Source organism: Vicugna pacos, chromosome 12 (assembly GCF_048564905.1).
Source record: "Vicugna pacos chromosome 12, VicPac4, whole genome shotgun sequence".
NCBI classification, from domain to species: Eukaryota; Metazoa; Chordata; class Mammalia; order Artiodactyla; family Camelidae; genus Vicugna; species Vicugna pacos.
In genome coordinates this window covers 21,333,139-21,353,604 of record NC_132998.1, presented here as the reverse complement: position 1 = coordinate 21,353,604, position 20,466 = coordinate 21,333,139, and the positions used below count along the sequence as shown (strand labels likewise).

The 20,466-nt window shown below is 40.4% G+C and overlaps 1 protein-coding gene and 1 long non-coding RNA gene across 8 annotated transcripts in view; one reads left to right on the top strand and one right to left on the bottom strand.

Annotated features, from left to right (window-relative positions):
- Nucleotides 1-20,466, bottom strand: part of SRGAP1 (SLIT-ROBO Rho GTPase activating protein 1) — a 244,138-nt gene that overhangs the window by 75,084 nt on the left and 148,588 nt on the right. For all 7 annotated transcript variants that reach the window (XR_012078412.1, XR_012078411.1, XM_006205813.4 and 4 more), the window contains exons 4-6: nt 19,586-19,648; nt 653-835; nt 67-195 (exon numbers count right to left, since the gene is read on the bottom strand). Coding sequence is in view for 5 of the 7 variants with exons in the window: in XM_006205813.4 (XP_006205875.1) it covers nt 67-195; nt 653-835; nt 19,586-19,648 (375 nt within the window). In the remaining 2 variants the exon portion in view is untranslated. The remainder of the gene's footprint in view (nt 1-66; nt 196-652; nt 836-19,585; nt 19,649-20,466) is intronic.
- LOC140700153 (uncharacterized) lies at nt 738-2,878 on the top strand. Its single transcript, XR_012078413.1, has 2 exons — nt 738-820; nt 2,488-2,878. It is a non-coding gene; the product is annotated as an uncharacterized lncRNA (long non-coding RNA).

The window sequence follows — 20,466 nt, the reverse complement described above, 5'->3', positions numbered from 1 at the left end:
TTAAGGAAAGAGAGTTATTGCTCATTCCATCTCAATATGGAAAATATAAAAACTTCAAGTACTTACGTCGATTAAATCTGAAAGATCATGAATATAATACTTGAAAACTGAGGCGTTGGTTGCTTCAAGGGTTAGGAGATACTCATTCCGTGCCTTAATCGATTTTAGCTTATTTTCCGAATACTTGGCTTGTCTCTGGAGATGAAGAGGATCCAGGCATTGGGAAAGACAATAGAGTCATTTTTAAACAAGACAGGGAAACATACATGAATTTCTGTTCATCTAAACAACTTATTCTACATATACAAATGACCTTCCAAGTTCTCTGAGAAAAGTACATTTTTTATCTGATTTAAATAAACTAAAATTACCCAGTGACAGGGAATAACAACAACGCTCTCTGGGCACCAGGCCCATGTGCAATGAAATCTCTTTGTTCATATTCAAAGTTCTCCACATTGTGTACTGAATACTTGGCATTTGCCATGAAATGATGTCCAGCTGTTACTACATGATTTTTACATTTCTTAAGCATTTTTTCATTCCCGTGGGAGGAAACACGTCATTCTGCAGTAATTTACAACATGTGTCCATTTGCTGTTGCATCAGTGTTCCCAGGTCTGTCACCTCAAGGGAGGAAGGACTTACTCACCTTTTCCTTCATTTTTTCTATTTTCTTTACAGAGCTTCGCCGCTGGTGTCTCTCTTCCAGTCTAATGTGGAAGACTGGGTCACCAGATCTGCCAATTTGCTTCTCTTCTTGTTTCTCAGCCTCCTTCAGCTTGCTCTCTGCACTGATGCTCTCTGCGTGGTACATATGGTATGTTTTCATCACCTGTGAAAATGTGACCCAGATTGTTAAAGGATGTCTGTCCGTAACTTAGTGAATGGAAACCATTATATGATGTGTATGTTAAAAAGATCACGTTCCAACTTGCAGGGGGAGATGAATTTTTAGTAAAATAGATAAAGTATGTACTATTCCTTCTACATAAAGCAAACAAAAATATGTAAATTTACCTGCCAGGAAGAGGCACTTAGGGACAGGCTTTGATGAAAAAAATGATTTACAGAGTCTTGTGTGTGCTTTCGGTGTACTTGAAAAGTTCCCTTAAGCTTAAAAGTGTTTCTCTAAAATCTCCTCTGCATTATTAATTTGCAGAATAAACCATTATTCATGGATAAATTTTAGCCCAATCTTGGAATGACAAAAACTCCAAATAAGTATAGCCCTTATTCAAGGAACTTTATTGTGTAAAATCTACCTGTCAAATTATAAACTGTAAATCTCAAGGTTCCTACATGGTTTTAGTTAAAAAATTGTTTTTATGACCACAGAGTAATACTTTATGTTCAATGTAGAAAACATGATACAAAAAAGAAAAGAAAAAGCAAGTAGAAAATAAAATGCCTGAAAGTTTGGTATACAGCTGTCCAGTCTTTTTCTTACGAAAACAGATACACACACACTTCTTCATTTTAAAATGATGTATATCTAAACAACAAGGTCCTACTATATGGCACAGAGAACTATATTCAATATCTTGTAGTAACCTGTAATGAAAAGGAATGTATATATATATAGCTGAATCACTGTGCTGTACACTAGAAACTAACACATTATAAATCAACTATACTTCAATAATAAAGTAATGTGTATCATTTCTCCTTTTAAAAAATCTGAATCAATCTAAATTTACAATGTTTAATATCCTACATTCTTTCCCATGACATATATCAGAACATTTTCCTATAGCAGAAAATATTACTCCACAAACATAATTTTAAGGGCTGTATAATATTTCTTTATAAGACTGTGCCATAACTTAATTCCCTATTATTGAACATTTTAAGGTATTTCAAACTTCTTGCTTTTTATAAACAAAGCTGTGCTGAAAACCCTTCATGTATGCCATATCTTGTTTCTTCTCTTATAAATGATACATATAATTTACATTTTAACAGATTTACATTTAACAGATAACAGGAGATAAAGTTTTATAATGTATCTTTTCCATGTATATTGTAAACATATAATCAATCCTCAGTTTAAAAAATTTTTTAACTTAAAATTTTTTTTAAATTTTGAGACCTTAAAAATCTTGGTTATATTATTGTCACAGAAATGTTTGTGCACAAAATTGTGTTATATTTCTGACAATACGTTTCCAGAAGCAGAATTGCAGGGTTAGAGAATCTACACATTTTTTAGGCTTATAATACAAATGGCCAATTTAACACTCTGCTCATTTGAAAAAAAAAACCCTGATCTATAAAGTTATTTCCCAAAGCCCCTTAGATCCCACAGATGCTTAATAAACATTCTCAAATAATACAGGATTTATTATTTATTTTTTTATTAATATCTATTACATCTATATATAATCTCTGTATTCTTAGATACAGAAGAGTAAGTTATAGATTTTCAGAGATTCTACCTGAAAATCACAGTTTTCCAATATAATTTCAATTTACTTTTATATATAGAGTCAGACATCGGGGCTACTTCTGAAACCTGTTTAGTTTGAGCACAACTATAATCTCTGAAAGAAACAACACACAGGTGTGATGACGCCAATGCAACCGACGAATCAAGGACCACAGCAGAACTGAGCACCCGAGGAGTCAGCAGCGGCACTTTCTCAAAAATTATGCCATGTTCTCATCCACATAAAATAGATTTAATTTCATTTGTAAATTATTAAGTTTTTCAGAGCCAATTTTATAACTAAGATACAGTTGTGTTAAAAAAGAGATCAATGTAATGTTTTAGAGTAAGGAACCTGATTTTTTTTCTCATTTCAAAAGATGAGTTTTAAAATAGTTAGAGGACCAGAAGTATCACTGGAATAAATATATTTATTTAGGCTCAACCCAATTGTTGTTTTTGTAGGTTATATGAAGAAGGTAGAAAATCTGTACTTTCTTATGGTTCAACGTAACACACATTCTCAAGTGACTATTTTGAAGCGTAAAAAACACGGGGTTAATGAATAGCATTTACTTATTTTCATAAAATCTGCTGATGTTTCTCCTTAAAATTATAAGTTAGCCAATCATGTTAAAGGCATTGCTGAACACGGCCAAAGTAAGAGCTAAACAGCAAAGTCGTGGCGGCTTTTTCTGAGCTGTGTGTAATTGCAAAGTTGTCTGTTTTTTCAGTAACTACCAGACCTGTCCAGGGTTAAGTTTGGTCGACTACTCCAGCATAAAAGAAAAATAAAATCGCATTAAGAAGCAGCTGGGCAGCTGGGGAATGAAAAGGGAGTCACCCTGCAGCTGGGCAAACAGCGAGGTCAACGCATCTACCACACACCTTGCATTTCTAGGCTTGGCTCTATTTATATTCCCAGCCTGAAGCAAACCCACATGCCATTTGGGTCTAGTTACATCTTTAAGTGAGAGGGTGAAAAAAGACTCTCTCTCTCTCCAACACACACACACACACACACATGCGCACACGCACACATACACAGAGAGTTGCTCAGTTATCTTCTTGAGAAGGCAGGAAGGAAGAAATGAGAACACATGACTCCCATCATAGTTAGATGAAACGCATCCTGGACAGACAAGGGTATCTGAGAAACCTTTCTTTCAAATACATCGTGAAGAAAAGACCTGACCTGCCTCCTGCTTTTCTTAGATGCAGAGGCCTAGTATAAGCAGGTAATTTGCACAAACTAAGCCAATGAACCAGGGATTCTGAGCTGGCTTGCCAGCGTGGCGTTTCTTATTAACTAGTCGGTGTTAGAAAAACGTCTGAGTCTGACCTAACACTAGCAAGAAGAGGCTGTAAATACCTCATCATAATGTGGTTCAGCACAAGAGCTGAGGTTCTCCACTGGGTTCAATGGTAACTTCCAGAAAAGAAATTTCTTTGTTCGTTTTTTTTTTTTTTTTCCCAATTCAACTTAGGGCTTCCACTATTCTCTAAAATGTTAACGGTGACAATGAATGAATTTTAAAAGTTGGGGAGAAAAACACTAAAAGCTTTTTGAGAACCCTAATTGCAGATAATGAATGCAAGTACAAACTGCATTATTTAAAACGTAAGCTGTTGACAGAAGTTAAATGGGTTTTGTATTTAAAATAAAATAACAGACAGTTCTCTCTTCTTCAGAGAAGTAAAAGAAAGCTTTTGAATATATACTGCAAAGAAAATATCAGCTTCTCCATCAGCTTAATGCACACGCAAGCCTTTGCATACCAAATGACACAGAGGCAGACATCCATTCAAATGTACTCCACCAGCGTATTTTCCTGTTTGAATTCTTCTCTACTATAAAACCTCATGCATAATTCTCCAGTGAACGCACTCAGTTTCTCTCTCCTGCTCCATCTTTAACTGCGGGAAGAATAGAGTCAAGTAGAAAGTGACCACATCAAGGATTTCTTTGTGAGACTGTGAAATTCTGTATTAAAAACTTTAGGACAGAAGCTGTTAATATTTTTTTTTTCCTTACTGACAGGCCTGCATAATGGATCAGATACTACTCTTCTACTTTAAATCAAAATAATTAAAATCTCTATAGTAAGTTTCAACATTTGGCATCAAGAAATCACTGTGTATCTGAAAACTATCCCTGTGTTGGCAAAGATCAGTGGATTAAGAGTATAAATTCTACTTTTTTGACTTCTGGCTCAGAAGTCAGAAGTTGTGGTTCCGGGAATGGCTCTACCAGTTACTAGGTGCAGGGAGTTATTTAACGCTTCTGTTCACCCTACAAGGCCACCCAATTGTGCATCCCTTCACGTGGGAACAACTGAAACTTGACTGAGTACTTACTACAAATTTGTGTACATATATATGTATAAAACCTATGCTACTAATATATATGTGTATATGTATGTAATATGTATATATTTATCTAAACAAGCATTATATGATGCCTACTATGTGCTATTGTTCTAAGCATTTTACAAATAATAGCTTTTTGTTTAACCCTAAAAACTCTTGTGAGGTAGGTCCCTTTATACTCCCCATATTGCCAGGAGAACAGTGAGGCGCAGAGAGGTTAAGTAAGATGCTCAAGGTCACACAGCTGGTAATTGGCAGAGCAATGGTTGGCACTCCAGCAGTCTGGCCCCAGATTCAGTGCTCTGGACTGCTATGCCCTGACCTTTGCAGAGTCTAGAAGCATTATACAAACAGAGGCATCTTTATCTGGGGGGTGGGTAGAGTTCCTCTTGGTCATATTTAGGAATGGAGGAAAAGAAGGCATGAAAGAAATTATTCAGTCATTCAACATTTACTTGGTGCTTACCACCTGTGAGGCAGGGATGGGTGTGAAAACCAAGACTTGGTTTCCATCTTCTAAGAGTTGAAATTTTTGGAGATTAAAAAAAGTGGGCCTTGGAGATGCTCACGGACAATGATGAAGGGAGAGGGCATTCGGGCCAGAAGAACAGCATCAGCAAAGATATACTGGGGATGGGGAACCACACAGGTGGGGCAGGCATGGGGAGACCAAGGCGGCAGAGAAGGGGGTCCAGGGAAGCGGATGGTGGGGTAAGTGAGCTGAAGAGTGAGACTGGGGAAGCTGGCAAAGGCCAGATGAGGAGAGCCTGACACCCGAACTGAGAAGGACAGGAGTTATCCTGCAGGGGTTGGTGAATCCGTAGAAGTGTGAACGGTATGGTCAAAGCAGTATCTGAGCAGTAATCTGGTGAAGAAGATAGGCAGGGTGTTTTGGGGTGTGAAGTGACCTCATTTGGACGAAGAAGAGGGAATGGAAAGGGGGAAAGAGAATCCTGAATGACAGCCACAGGGCTTTTTCTCTCTGTTCTCACTCTTTTTCTTAAACTTGACAGGACTCCTTCCACCGCGGAGTTCAAATGCCCGCACACTGGTTCCACATCAGTGCAAGCAGCAATCACTTGACTCCTTCCTCAGAATTCGTACTTTCCTGCCTCTGTGGCCTTTTCCCCAGACAATCCAACCCCACTGCCAGGGTGCCCTCCCCCGTCACCCCCTCTCTTGCTAACATTTTGCCTCATCCTCCAAGGCAAGGTCAAAGCTCACCTACTGCTCAGTGTTCCCTGCATCCGAGCTAGTCATCTTATTCTTCCGACCTCCAAGACCTACTTACTGGTAGCACTTCAGACTGTCATGTCTACCGACATCTGTGTCCCATTCTGTATCATGTATTGTTCTGTAAGTTCAGCGAGGCCACCAACAATATCTTAGGGACCTCCAGGTCCCTAATATTGCCTGATACATTAGAGGAGTAAATGGGCATCGGTGAGAAGCAAAGGAGAGAAAGGAATCCGTTCATACTCAGCTTGTCCATTCGTTTCTTCATTTAACAAATCTTAACTAATATGACTAGCATGTGACTGCACTGTTCCTCTCCATCCCTGGCACCCAGAACAGTACCACCAATAAACCCCCGGGACTGGGCTGATGGGATGACAAACGGTTCTAGGTCATTTATGAAATGCAGTTAGCACTGGAATTTATGGCCCCTTAAGAAAAAAAAAAAAGGTTAGAGTGTGGTGGTTGGGGGCCTGGTGCAAGTCAGTATGTTAGTGACAATATTTCCTAATTATACACACAGACTGTTTCACTAAATCCATCAATCACTAAAAGCTTGTCTGATAAACTACGTTCTTTGGGTTTCCTTAAATGCCAACCACCAAAGACAAAGATCTCTTTCCTACAATCAGTACATGAGAGGCTCCAACTCTGACTTTTTGCAGGTGCCAGATTAACAAAACCATCGGGGTAGGACCACAGCCTCGGGAGCCCATTCCTGTCGTTTCCCAGAAAGCTCGCAGGCTCCCAGGGAAAGCAGGGCCCCTGGGCCACACTAGCTGAGCCCCAAGATCTGTGCTGTAAGCAGCCTGGCTCCGCCAGGGTCCCGCACAGACTCAGCCCCTCTGTCTAGGCGATGGCCTCCGCTGGGCCAAGCAGTGTCCCTGGTGCGTTAGGTTAGATACGGCGGCGGGCAGGCAGGCCCCTTCAGAGGACACTTGTGACCCTACATGTCGGGACCTTCACACCTGCAACCTGGAGCTTCCTTGCTTTTTGTATCCTGGGCCAAAGCTGGCGATGAGTTCAGAGACAGGCAGACCTGGATTTGCGTTCTGGGGCTTCTGTTTATCAGCAGGATAAGTTTCTCAACTTTCCGGAGCCCCAGTTCCTCTGGGGTAGAACTGAGATTAAGTGATAGAATGCATGGAAGCACAGAACCAGGTGGGCAGTTCTTCTCGACAGTTTCTAAGACCTGATAGGGAAGCAAGCACCCAGGGTCTGGGGCCAGACTCACTGGCTGCACGTATCTCGGCTCTAAGCAAAGGGGTGCAAGCCGCTGTCTCCCAGAGACAAAGCAGCCGGAGCAGCGAGTACAGCAGAAGCAGACCCAATGGTCCACTGCTGTTTCACGCTGCAACCTGGGCCAGCCAAAGCCTCTTAAAAACTAGTACACCAGCGAGCAGTGCCTAGGAGTCGATGGCACAGACACCGATACGTTCACAAAACACACCACCTGAAGTCACACTCTGAAGAGGCTTCTAGCCTAACTGCAGCGCCCATCTCATCATTAGCACCCTTTTCGATACATGTTGACAGTTACTGTACAATGAAGTGGACATTAGCCCAGGTTTCAGGGAGCAATGTTTAATGATCTGCATTTATTCACCAACTGAACAGCTAGTGGGTACCCATAAAGCAGGCAGGTGCTAGGCTTTGAGGCTAGAGATGAAAGAAACAACCCTGCCAATGGGGAGGCACAAAGGCAGGGCTAGGGGCCCGGCCGGGGCTGGGGGGAGGAGGACTCCTAGGCTTCCTCCTCATTAGCTCATATTCATGTCTGGGAGCTCACCTGCGGAGGAGAGTCGGGTGGGGAGGGGGATCGCCTTCATTTATATAAAGACTGTCAAGATAGGAGAAGCCCACCCTCAACATTAGTGCTACTCAGTCACCAGCTACAGTGGGTGCCAGGTCCCGCTCCAGTGCCCCGCCTCCCACTAAGGCCTGTGGGAGAGGCTCATCATGAATTTTGAACTCTTATTTGTAGCCCCAGGGCTGGAAAAGCTGCTGAGCTTCTGAGTGGTCAGCAGGACGGTCACAGTGATGAACTCTCCCACCTCCTCTCCCTGGGCCTGTGTGGCTCTCAGTAAGGCAACGAAAGCAGAATTCACCAAACTGAAGGATATTTGCAAAGTAACATTTACAGGAGAATTCACCTTGAGAGACAGGATACTGGCAGTGAAGAGCTAGACTCACAGAACAGACTGCTTGGGCTCAACTCCTGCCTCTGTACTTACTGTGTGATCTTGGGCAAGTCACTTAACCTTTCTGTGCCTCCACTGCTTCACTGTAAAATGAGCAGAACATTATTACTCACTGCATGCACAGGGTAGCTGGAAGGATTAGATGTGTCAAGCCACATAAAGAACACAGAAAAAAAGAGCCTGACATGTAAGTGTACAATAAAAATCAGCTACTGATATAGGGGAAAAATTACCAGAAAATATTTCATTTTAATAGTAAGTAATGATTTCTGCATGACTGTAGAGCTTTTCATTTCCATCAGAGGTAAAGGGAAGGAAATAAGCGATCTTTCCATTTATGTGTATGGTAACAATTTTAGCAAAGCTCTTAGGAAATGAGCGAATAGCTCAAGATGAACAATTAAATAACATGAGATCCTGTCGTTATGGCTAGTTTTTCAAAGAAAATTTGAGGTATGTTGTGGCTCTACTGAAATGAAATTGGCATAACAGTCGGAATTCATCATCAAATTATATTTATAATACAAACAAATGCTTTGAACAAAGAGCATTGTCTGGGACTCTGGACTCTGGGGCTAGGGACTGCCAACCAATCAAGTGACAGGGCAACAGAGACAGAGAATAAACAAAACAAAGGGGAAAACAGAGAACACACATACAAAGGGAGGAAGTAAAGCTAATGAAAGTGACAAAAATAATTATACTCTGTTCAGTGTGGTGGTAAAGATTTTGTTTTAGGAGTAATTCTGAAGAGCAGCATTGTAATGGAAAGAGCGTGGGTTTATGAAATCCAATAAACCTGGATTTTGGCCCCCTAGCTCTGCTGCAAGAGTTCTGGACCTCAGTCTTCCTGACCCTCAGTGTGACCTCCATCTATTACAGATGACAACATGGGGGTCTCCCTACAGGACCTAGATTAGGGGGCCAACTAAACTATGTATCTCAAACACTCTGAAAAGTGTGGCATGGAAGAAAAAAAACACAAACTAGAGGCTTGATCACAGAAGGAAAAACAGGTCATGGAACTGGAAGGCTTCTTCCCAGGAAAAGGAGGACATGTGATGATGCTCGTAGGAAGTATCACAGGATGGCATCAAGCAGTCTAAATGAAAACAGCGTCCACACTGTCATTCATATCTTCATTTTCTGTTGGAGCTTTACTGTTTCCTCTTCCATCTTCAACAAGAGCCTTCAAGAGCCAGTGTTGGTGGAAGGAGCTTTCATGTCCTAAATATTCAAGGGTGTGAACCCTGAGTCTGCCACGCCCCGACAGAGACCTTGCGGCAGGGCTCTGTTTAATTCTGCTAGGCCCCCAGCGCTCTCACCTGTAAAGGAGGTGGTTGGACCATGTGATGGCTCAGGCCTGTTCCAACTCTAAAGTTCTCTGAGCCTATGATTTCATTTATTAATCTTGCAACAACTGAATCCCACAAGAATTTATTATTTGTAGAAATACATATACATACATATATATATATATAAACAAATAAATATACTTTTCAGTTGCTAAAGAGGCTGATTTTTTTCAGTGTCAGAGCAGATGGCAGATAAATTTCAAGCAAAAGGAAAAACCACTGCAACAACAAATTATACTAATTATCTCTTGCTTCTGTTGACTTGAGCCAGCAAACAGTACACCACGCTATGCTGAGGATGTAAGATTCCTCCCAGAATTCTCCATGGGCTCTGAGGCCGTAACTTATCTGCTTTGCTGAACAGAAAGTATCTAGAAATGAACAATGCCTGTAAAGTCTAAAGCCCTATTATATCGATGACTCTTATACTGGGGTATCTATCATTCTAGCGACTTTAATTAGCTCTCAAATTGATTAGTGATCAGTCATCAGGTGCTCATTAAGGAGGAAAACCTGGGAACTACCTGGTAGGTGCAGGGCTGACACACAGATCTGCTACATGCTTTTTATCTTTGTTATATTTAAGTTAAAACAGGGCGTTAGTCATCTTTTTCAACGCGCTAAATTTCACACTTATTTTTTCACGTGGCAATAAAAATTACAACTAGGGCCACGGGACTTTGTTACTTTAATAAACATATTTCATGAAAAACGGCTCACTTATCCTGAAGAGGAGGAACAGTTTTTATGCCTTCTTAAAAAGAAAATGTTTCTATTTGTAAGAAGAGCAACCTGCATTTATTAATCTGAGTCTGTGCTAGCCTACTTCCAGCAGGCACGAGAGGCAGCTTCTAATTTAAGTCTTTGAGTCACAGGCAGGGGTTATGGGTTGTGTTCATCTCTGATGAAGAACTCTCGAAGAACGCTCACATTCAGCAAAAATTTCTCGAGTCCCATACGATGTACCTATTTGATTCCATTACTGGAAACCTGATTCTATTTTATTCTTTACTGATTTATACTAGTGCAGAAGAATCATTTTTCATGAGAGCAATGAACAATATGGTAGAATATTTGCCTACTTCACAATGACCAGAGATTTCTAACGTGGAAGAAATGTTCCTCTATCCAGGAAATTCTAATTCGGCAGAAGACATGTTCCTTTCTTGTCTCTCCAAAGCACTCCATTTGTAGTGGGGTAAAGAGAGAGTGGTAAGGGCAGAGGATCTGAAGAAAGTCCACCTTAATACTCCCTTTCTTTTCACATTTGTGATTTGCTAATACTCCAGCAATATTCAGGTGCATGGAGTTCCCTGTGCACAGGTAACATGGTTTCATGGTATATGTGCTTTTCCTCACACACTAACTGCTTTTCGGAAGGCCCTTCCCATCCTTCGTCACTAAAATCAGGTGTCAGCTTCTCCAGGGAGCCCCCGGAGTGGCTCTGTGCTTACACAGAGCTGGGGAGACCTCCGTCTGGCCCAGCACCCAACACCAGACGTGGAAACACCTCACGAGTCTAGCTCACTGATGACAGGGCTGCTTGCCACTGATACAGTTCCAGGATCTCTGTATCTGTTGACAAGCCCTCCCAGCCATCCGGTGCGTATCACTTGGATGCGACAGAGAGGACCCTCTCACAATTCTGGTACTTTCCACTGAACTGACTTAAGAGACAGGAAACAGATTCTGAGATTTGTGACAAATGCTAAGCAACTGCATGCCATAAATCCTAGAAACTTACAAATCACAAACCCTCCCCGCACACCTGCTGGACAGCCACCCTCCAAAGGCGGAGAGCACTATCTTAAAAGCGAACAACCCACTCCATTTCTCAACAGCGCTAATAATGGTTCAACTGCAGGATCACACTGCCTGGGCTCAAATCCCCGTTTTGCCTTTTACCACGTCCCATGGTCTTCTCACCTGTAATTGGGAATAAGAATAGTACCTCTAAGGTTGTTGTAGAGCTAAAATGGATTAATTAATACATGCAGTGGGAACTGGCACACGCGAGTGTTTAATGGATGCTGCTACAATTACTAACTGCCCCACATTTCTCCCCTATCTTTAAAGCCCGCAATAGCCTTAGCCAGTGCTCAGCACCAATGCTCACTTGTTCATTCTACACCTCAGGGGCTGGGAGCAGAGGCACGGGATGGTCTTCGTTTTCTGGATCAAAGAAACTGAGCTGCAAAGAGACCTCATCCTTGCTAATATACAAGTCAACAGAGAAAGTCAGTGACAGAGAAGGTCATTCAGAAAGACCTGGTTGCAAAAAAGGGTCTTCACAGAAGTCTTTACAGGCGCTGAAACACAAGTTTAAGCTACTGAAAAAAAAAAAACAAAACAAAACCCAAGAACTGGCGCTTGGTATCCATATTTTTCAGGGCCATAGCGAACACAGTGGCAGCAGAAGCGGCAAAGGAAAAGTTTCGAGTAGTTGGTGACGTTGAAGGGAAAAGTCCATGCATGATGAAAGGTCAACAGATCTACTAGACTCTCAGAGGCATCTGCAAGTTTAAATATTTAATTCTTCTCAAGGACATGTTTCCCATGTCTTCAACATTACATGTGTGTACAGGACATTTAAGTTATAGTTTAGTATATAGAGTATTTAAGCTGAGGACACAAGACCCTTAGAATTTTGAAACCTAAAAAGCCCTGCAACCCTTGGAATTGCAGCATCAATTGAAATGGAAAAAATGAGGTGGAATTCTTTTCTTTTAATGAAAAATCGTTTCGAAGTTGACACTTGTACCTGTTTCTCAAATGTAATACTTCTCATTCAATTTATTTAAAAAAAAAAAAAGAGAGAGGAAAAAAAGAAGAAAAAAGGTAAGATGCTTTTGTTCACCTTTGCCAGAAAGCTTTCTGAGTTTTCAAATTGCTTTTGAGTAGAAGGCTCACTCTTTTTTGCTGCCTATGCTCTTTATAATTTCACCTGGTGCTCTCCTGAAACCTTTCAGCTTCTGATTTTTCCCTTTCTTTCTAGAAACGGCTCCAAGGGCCAATCTGCGGACGTGCCTCGTGCTCGTCCTGACTGCGCCCAGGCTCACGCTGCGCTTCTCACCTTGAAACCCCTCCCCACGCCCTCCCCATCTCTCCTATTGCCCAAATCCTGTCCATTTTCAGATTCTTTCCTGAGTGTTTTTTTTAATTTTTTGCATGTTATTATTTTTTTGATTTACAGTCTTGTTTCTGGTGTACAGCATAGTGATTCAGTATACACACACACACACACATTCTTTTTCATTACAGGTTACTGCAAGACTCTTGAATTTTTCTTAATCCTCCACGTGGACCTCTCTGGATGGCTAAAGCCCTCTCCCTGAACCTTTCTGTTGGTACAGAATGGTCTGCCTTACATTATAATCATCATTAAAAAGGGCATGCAGTGTGAGAGCTAAGCCTTCTGACTCTGCTGGGACTTCCTAGCTGTGTGACCTTGAGCAAGATACTTAACCTTTCTGTGTCTTACCTGCCCTATAAGACTGCTGGGAGAATTTAAAGAGCCAATTACGCAAAGTGCTTAGAGTAGTACCTGACAAAGGTTAGCTGCGACTATTAAGTCCTTGTTTATTAGCTTCACCTGCTCGACTGAAAGCATCCTGACTGGTACTGTCTCACCGAAAGCTCCCAGCACAGTAGCAGAAACACAGTAGGAAACTATTTGTCAATTTAAATTAAAATATAACCTGGGTTTCAGCTCCAAACTGGGATTCTAGCAGTCTGAGTCTCGGTGATATTCTCCCTAAATGAGGAAGTTAATGTGATCATTTTTAAAGGTCTATTTGAAATTCTATGGGCTGGGACGCTGCCCCTTCACCTTGCCTTTAAAAACTCTTTGTTCAAGCCCTTCTGGGAGTACCAGCCACCCGTTCTCCTTGCTCGGCCCTGCAATAAACCTTTCTCTGTTTCAAACTCTGACCTTTAGGTTCGTTTGGCCTCACTGTGTGTCGGGCACACAGGCTTGCCTTCAGTAACAATACTATATTTCAGAATATAAGAGTTTAGATAAAATACTCTTTGAGAAGGATTCTTGATAGGAAACATTCTTTAGGAATTTTTTGTTTTGTTTTGTTTTGTTTTTTACTAAACTATACTTTCTAACACTTTTTCATTACTGAGCCAAATAATTTTTTTGGTTTATATTACTCACCTCTTTTAAAAGACAGGTTTATTTGTGCTTCATAAGCACCAAGCATAACTAATCCTCGAATCTCAGAGAGAAAATAAAAATTCCAAGCAGGAGCTAGGAAGCATTTCACACTATTAATTAGCAGGGCATCCTAAAAGGCACCTACATATAACGTTTGCATCAAACAGTCGCCCTTAGGGAGTCTTCCAGTGGAAATTTTATTAATCCCAATCATTTTGGCAGGAAAATGAATCCAGATTAAACTAGTGAATCTTGCCTCCAAAGTCAGTCTGTGTCAAGGCCAAGATTAGAATTCAGGAGTTGGCAGGGAATCATATGATCCCAACATGTCTCTTTCTTTCCATCTGAGTGTCTAGTAATAAGGCCAGGGGAAGGATATACGGAAACACTTTGTCAGCCCAAGATCTCTAAATAGACTGCTTTTTAAAAAAGTTTTCCAGGTGGCATCATGGAGAATGTGGTATTCCAGAGAGGTTTTTGACTTGGGAACCTTTTCTACAAATCCTTTATGCCTTACTTCCCCATCTTCAGTGTTTTGTTCTGAGACCTGGACCTCTTTGTAGTCCATCCCAAAGGAATGAATTTACACTTTCACTACAGAAATACGTATTTCGAATACTTAAAATGCCCCGGAGCTAAAATAAATCCTTCACACACAGACAAAATTAAAAACCTCTTTGAGGCACAGAGAAAAATCGTCCTACAGGAGATGGCAAGTATCTGGGGCTCTTTCCGAGTGACTTTGCAACCTCGCCTCGGGCATGTTTCTTCCTTCCAGAAGAATGCATTAGCTCCTGGTTCGTGGGAGGCTTGTGAGCCAAGAAAGCTTTCCTCAGCAGTCCTCTGAGGTGGAGTTTTCAAGGAAGAGCTTGGGATAATAAACAGTGTGTTCCCTCCCATCTCTTCTAAAGAATAATTAGCTTTTTATTTTCACATTTTAAACAGAAAAGTGGTTCAAAGATATGCAAAGGCCAAGGTGGGTATCTGTGTGCTATTAACAACCCCGTTTTCCAAATAACTCCTACATAAGAGGCCCACCAGCCTCTGGCTTTGCACCACCAGGACAGCTTCCCCTCTCCATTTACATTTCTTGGGCAGATCAGAGCTGGAGCTCAGAAGGAAGAAAACAAAGGGGCATGGAATATCCAGAAATAGGAACTTAGCACTGATGACTGTGTATGAACACACAGCTGAACGGGTGATGTTGACACACATAACACCAGAGCTCTATGAAAGGCTAGGTTTTAAAGAGGCACCCCCAGATGAACACATCCTAACATTAAAGCTGACTGTGCAAAGCCCTTTGGGTCTGCCCATGTTGTAAGCCACATTTACAGTCTGGAAAGTTCAATCAAGTTTTCACAAGTGGTGATCAGAGGGTGCAGTGTAAGTTTTACTCTGTGTTGTGTCTATTAGATCAGGCTCCACCCTTCTCCTCACCTGTCCTGCACCTCCTTCCCTAAGGCAGCTGTCCCGTGGGGCACTGATGGCCCTTGGGGACCGAATGGGGCTGAGATTTTGGAGCTTCATTTCCTATCTGTGTGATCCTGAGCTAATTATTCTGATCTCCAGCTCCCAGTGGTAACCCGGGGACTAGGAATACCCGCCTCACAGGGCTGCTGTGAGAAATGAACGGTTTCCTGTGTGTACCTCAGGGTAAGAGATGGATAAATCCTCATTTTCTTGGTTTGTTCTTCTCCATTTAATGGAACTTGAGGATGGATTACCTCTTGACTCTGGCCAGCCATGTGTGTCACTGGTGTATGGAGAGCACGATCATCAATTACATACAATCAATTTCATGTAGAGTTTTATCATGACATCAGTGTTTATCTCTATCAGAATTTGCTTACTGAGGCTTGTAAGCGCCTTGTTTTTTTAAAATGCCGAGTATAATGCTGCAAAACCTAGGCAATATAAAGAAATATTAACATAGGACAAATAATTGTTCTTCTCCTAAAATACAACGTCACCTTTTGAGATTTTGGTAGGAGGCGACAGGCTTATTAACACCTCAAACTGCGTGATGAGCCCTTTCTCAGACTGATGAAGGCAAATTTTGTTTTCAAGGCTCCCTCTAACTTTGTATGTCACCCTTTTTCCGTTTTCGCCTTTTCACTTCTCCACTAACCCAGTCACAGCCCTGTTCACACTTGCCATTGATTTGGTTTTTCTAGAGGAAGTTACATTCCTTTTTTTTTTGTATAAAAGTAATGTATAATCCATTTAACAAGGAAACATCATACATATATGTAAAAACCACCTGTAGTTACCATCCCTGATCTCCAACTTTACTCTGAGAGCCAGACAAGTTGTTACCATCCCCTCCCCCACCCACTGATGATGAAGAGGGTAACAATGACAATGACACTACGTACATTTAAGTGTTTACTATGTGCCAGACACTGTTCTGAATGCTTGATCTGTATTAAGTCAGCTTTATTTTTCCTCCTAGCACTTATACCTGCCATACTATACATTTATTTGTTTACTGTCCATTTCTCCTCCCTAGAATATAAATGCTTTGAGAGGAACTGACATGGTCTGTTTTGTTTTTTTTTTTAATCTTTTTTGGGGGGGGTACTGAGGATAGAACCAAGGGTTCCTTTCTCCATATCAAGAATGCAGATGTAACGGTTGAAGCTCCAGCAACTATCATGAACCATGAGAACAAAGATACTATTAGGTTTCTCTGAATGTTGTTAGGAGGAGCCCGATTCTTTGATGGCTTTATCTAACCTCCATACCAGTCCTGAGCTGCCAATCTCTGAACTTTTATGTGAACGAGATGATAAACTTCTATTTTGTTTATGCCATTATTCTGAGTTCCCTTGTTGCTCAAGGTCCAACTAATTCTAGCCCTTGTGGTAGTTTAAGAAACCTAACGGAGGCTCAAAACCACTTTTGAGGCCCTGTTCCTGTCAATAAAGGCAAGGTTGAGGCAAAAATATAGACAAGGGGACGCCTATCTTTGAAGCCTCTTCTCTCATTCCAGACAGCACTCAGACGCCGCCATCCTCTCCCTCCTGCTCCGAAGTCTAGGACTTCGTGCTCCATGGATACAACCTGTTCTCAAAGGACCTGATAAAACTTGGTTCACTTTAAGTTTTAAATGATCATAAGGCATATCCTTCTAGTCATCCTTGTATTTTATTTAAGACAAAGTCTTCCGACAGAATGTTTGGAATAACCAACAGACCTGTGCGAGAACTATTTGGGGGCAGGGAAGCCCACACACAAGGCTACTGCCCACCACCAAGGCTGACTGCAATTTTATACAAGGCATTCCACTGAGTAAGAAGGTTAACGTACTTCTCAAAATGTTCACCATCAACTCCCAAAGAGTATCAAGGGTGAGAGCAAGGGAGGAGTGAATGTTTGAAAAGGCAATTACATAGCACCCTCCATTCCCTGAGGCTACATATTTTATACGTTATTTCAACAATCATTATTACATCATTGGTTGTATAAAATTCTATGCATGATGCAACTCAGAAGACAATTTGCCTGTGACCAGTCAGTGGTTGAACAGAGAACCTAAACCATATTCCTCCAACCCCTGGTCCCTTGTTCAAATACTCCTCACCTTTTCTTTCCTTCTGAATGTAAACTGAGTATGTGTAATGGGTAGATTTCATTTGAACAAGGCAGAAATTACGTATCTGAATTTAAAGTGCAAGAGAGACCAAACACCATCATCTTTTAGAGTTAAAAGTGTATATGTGCGTGTGTGTAAAATGAAGGTCTTTCCCCATGGAACATGATCTCTGACATCAAATGAGCACGCTCTTTGATTAAAGTAAAATGTTCTTCCAGGAGCGCACAGTGATCTACCTAACTGAAACCTCATTGCCTGTCTCCTCTACCCCTTAATTCCCCGACTGACTCTGAGAGATTCAGTGACTGACAGGGTTACTCAAACTCCGGTGGCCTTTTCTAGAACCCAGCTCCTTCAGGCTTTCAGACTGATACTGGTGAGAGTTTTGAGGAGATATCAACTTACCTGATTCAACTATAGAGACTCCTAGACATCTAATGCCACCTGATAAACTGAATCCAGGACAAGTTTCTCTGTACACATCTCTCACTGAGATAAAATTTTCACGAGCTGGGGAGGGTGTAGCTCAAGTGGTAAAGTGCATGCTTAGCATGCACAAGGTCCTGGGTTCAATCCCCAGTACCTTTTCTAAAAAATAAATAAACCTAATTACCTCCCTCTCCCCCTGCTTAAAAATTAAATAATTAAATAATACAATAATAAATTAAAAAAATTTTTTTCATGACATCCTACCCACTTTTCTTGTACTCAAAAGTCAAGTTTGTCTTTGCCACTGTTGCTCAGACTAGTACTATTAGCTCCAGAGTATAATCAACAGGCTCTTGTCTATGACACTCTGACAACCAGCAGATTTATTTTTTTAAAGTATTAGAGAGTGACTTATATTTTTAGGTGAAACAGTGCCCAAGCAAAGGGCCCTCAAGGAAAATGCCATGGAGCCCTCATCTTAAGACAGTTCAGTGGAAGTTGACAGGGAATTTCTTCTTTGGAAGTCTCAAGACGCACATGCTTTTAAATTCTAAATCCAGGATTTCTAGAAATGGTTGATACTTTCAGTTATCAGAAATCAACAAACCACACAAAGCATGGGCCAATCGTCACCCAAAACTCAACTTTGTTCGGTATTTCTACATGATGGATATGACCTTCTAACATGAGACTTTTAAATGTAAAGTTACAAGTTTCTGAAGGAGGAACTAACACTTAGAAATTATCAATCCAATTCAAAGCACAGGTGTATAGCAAACATGCCACATAAAAACAAATTTATCACATATGTGATCACACAGGAAAAAACTGGAAGTGATTTTTTAAAGAATATTCATTTTATAACGTTTAAAACTACAGGTTCTTTTAATTAGCAAATATCATTAGAACATTGAAAGGAATTTAACTCACATGTTTGCATTTTACACACATGCTTTTTAGGAACAAATAAATCTGTAAATCAAGAAACATTTTAATAATAAGTTTCAGGTTTAATTTGCCTGTAAAGAAGAATTCAAATAATCTTATGCAATGAAAATGCAAATATCTATAGTTAGAACAAATTAATATTACTCAATTCTCATTATGTTGTTCTCTTATAAAATAAAAACTCGTCAAATTGCTCCAAAAGAAATTTGTATTTAATATGATCGTTAAGTGTAAAACAAAATTTACATAGACATATGACTAATTCCAATTTGCAACCTCACTGATTTTGTTTTTTTAAATAGTCATTTAGTTTCTTATGATTATCTGCAGTAATCTGAATAAAGTTTAAGTTCAGAAAAGCAATTGCCAAGAAGGAAAAATAGATACCCCTCCCACCAGAAAAAGTAGTTTTTAATATAGTAAGTCACTAAACAAAGAATTTAACTGAAATGGGGGAAAAACAGACATTAATGTACCAGAATAAAGCAACTCTAAATTGCTCAAGACCCAGAATGGCTAATTTTTGAATGGTAACAATTTAAAACAAAATATTCTGGAATTGAATGTACGTACAGATCATACGTAATCCAACCAGTTAAAAACATTCTTTTGGGGACACCTATACACCAAGTTCTTTAAGTGTTCTAACTTCATATACGTATTTCTTTGAATACAGTTACCCCCACGTTGAGAGAACAACACAATACAATAGTGTGTGTGTATCCATTTGGTTCCACATTGCAACCAGACAAGCATCCATCCACACCCTAGCTTGGAATGAGTTCTAATAAGGGAAATGTTTCTGCAAACAAGAATTCTAAACCAATGATTTTTGCAAAACAAAGATTATGTGCTTACCGTGTAGAGCTCATTAAGAACCTTCATTAAATCCTCATGAAGTTGGAATGCAATCTCTTTGCTCTGTGAAAAGAAGAAATAAGAAAGAATATTAAAAAATGGAACAGAAACTTATTTCTGGACTGTTTACATCTCAAGAAGTCCACTGACTGAAAACAGAAGAATGTGTGTAACACAACGAAGGCCAGCATGGCCCTGACAATAAACATCTTTGACCAAATGGCCTTTCTAAATACTAGATCTGTGCACCCACAGTCAGTACAGGACGGACAGAGTCAAACAAGTGGACAGTCTGCGTGGCTCTCCCACAGTCCATATCAGACTTTATTAAGAAGAGAGAAAAAGTAAGCAGGGAGAAGCTTTGTGCTTGCTCAGAAGTTGAGTTGCAGAACTTAAGTCATTAAAACATGAATTCCAGCATCTAGTTTCCCATCTCAGTATCATCACAAGGGAATTTTTGCAGCGTGAATCCCCAAAGGCTAAGTTAGGAACCAAAAGGGAAATTAACTCTCCCTTTCCAAAATAACTATTTGACTGCAATTTTAATTTTAAGAAAACAGTTTTAAAGCATTGAGATGGTAAGTCCACTCATGATCCACACACGTTTGCCTCTGCATTTGTTATTATTTCTTTATTAAGACAAAAAGAGAGTTTTACTCTTCCATTCAGTTGGTAAATGACAGCATTTATGACATTTCTTCCCTAGGCTAGTAGTTCTGAGAGTCTGACACAGGAGCATTTGCATATTTTTTCAGCAAAATCTGTAAGCTATTTTAAAGGAAATCATATCTCCAAATTACTTTTTTTTAACCCTGTTTTGAGTTATTTACTCAAATGGAAAAAAATGTGTAGCATGGCTTCATCTACAGAGCCTGAGACAG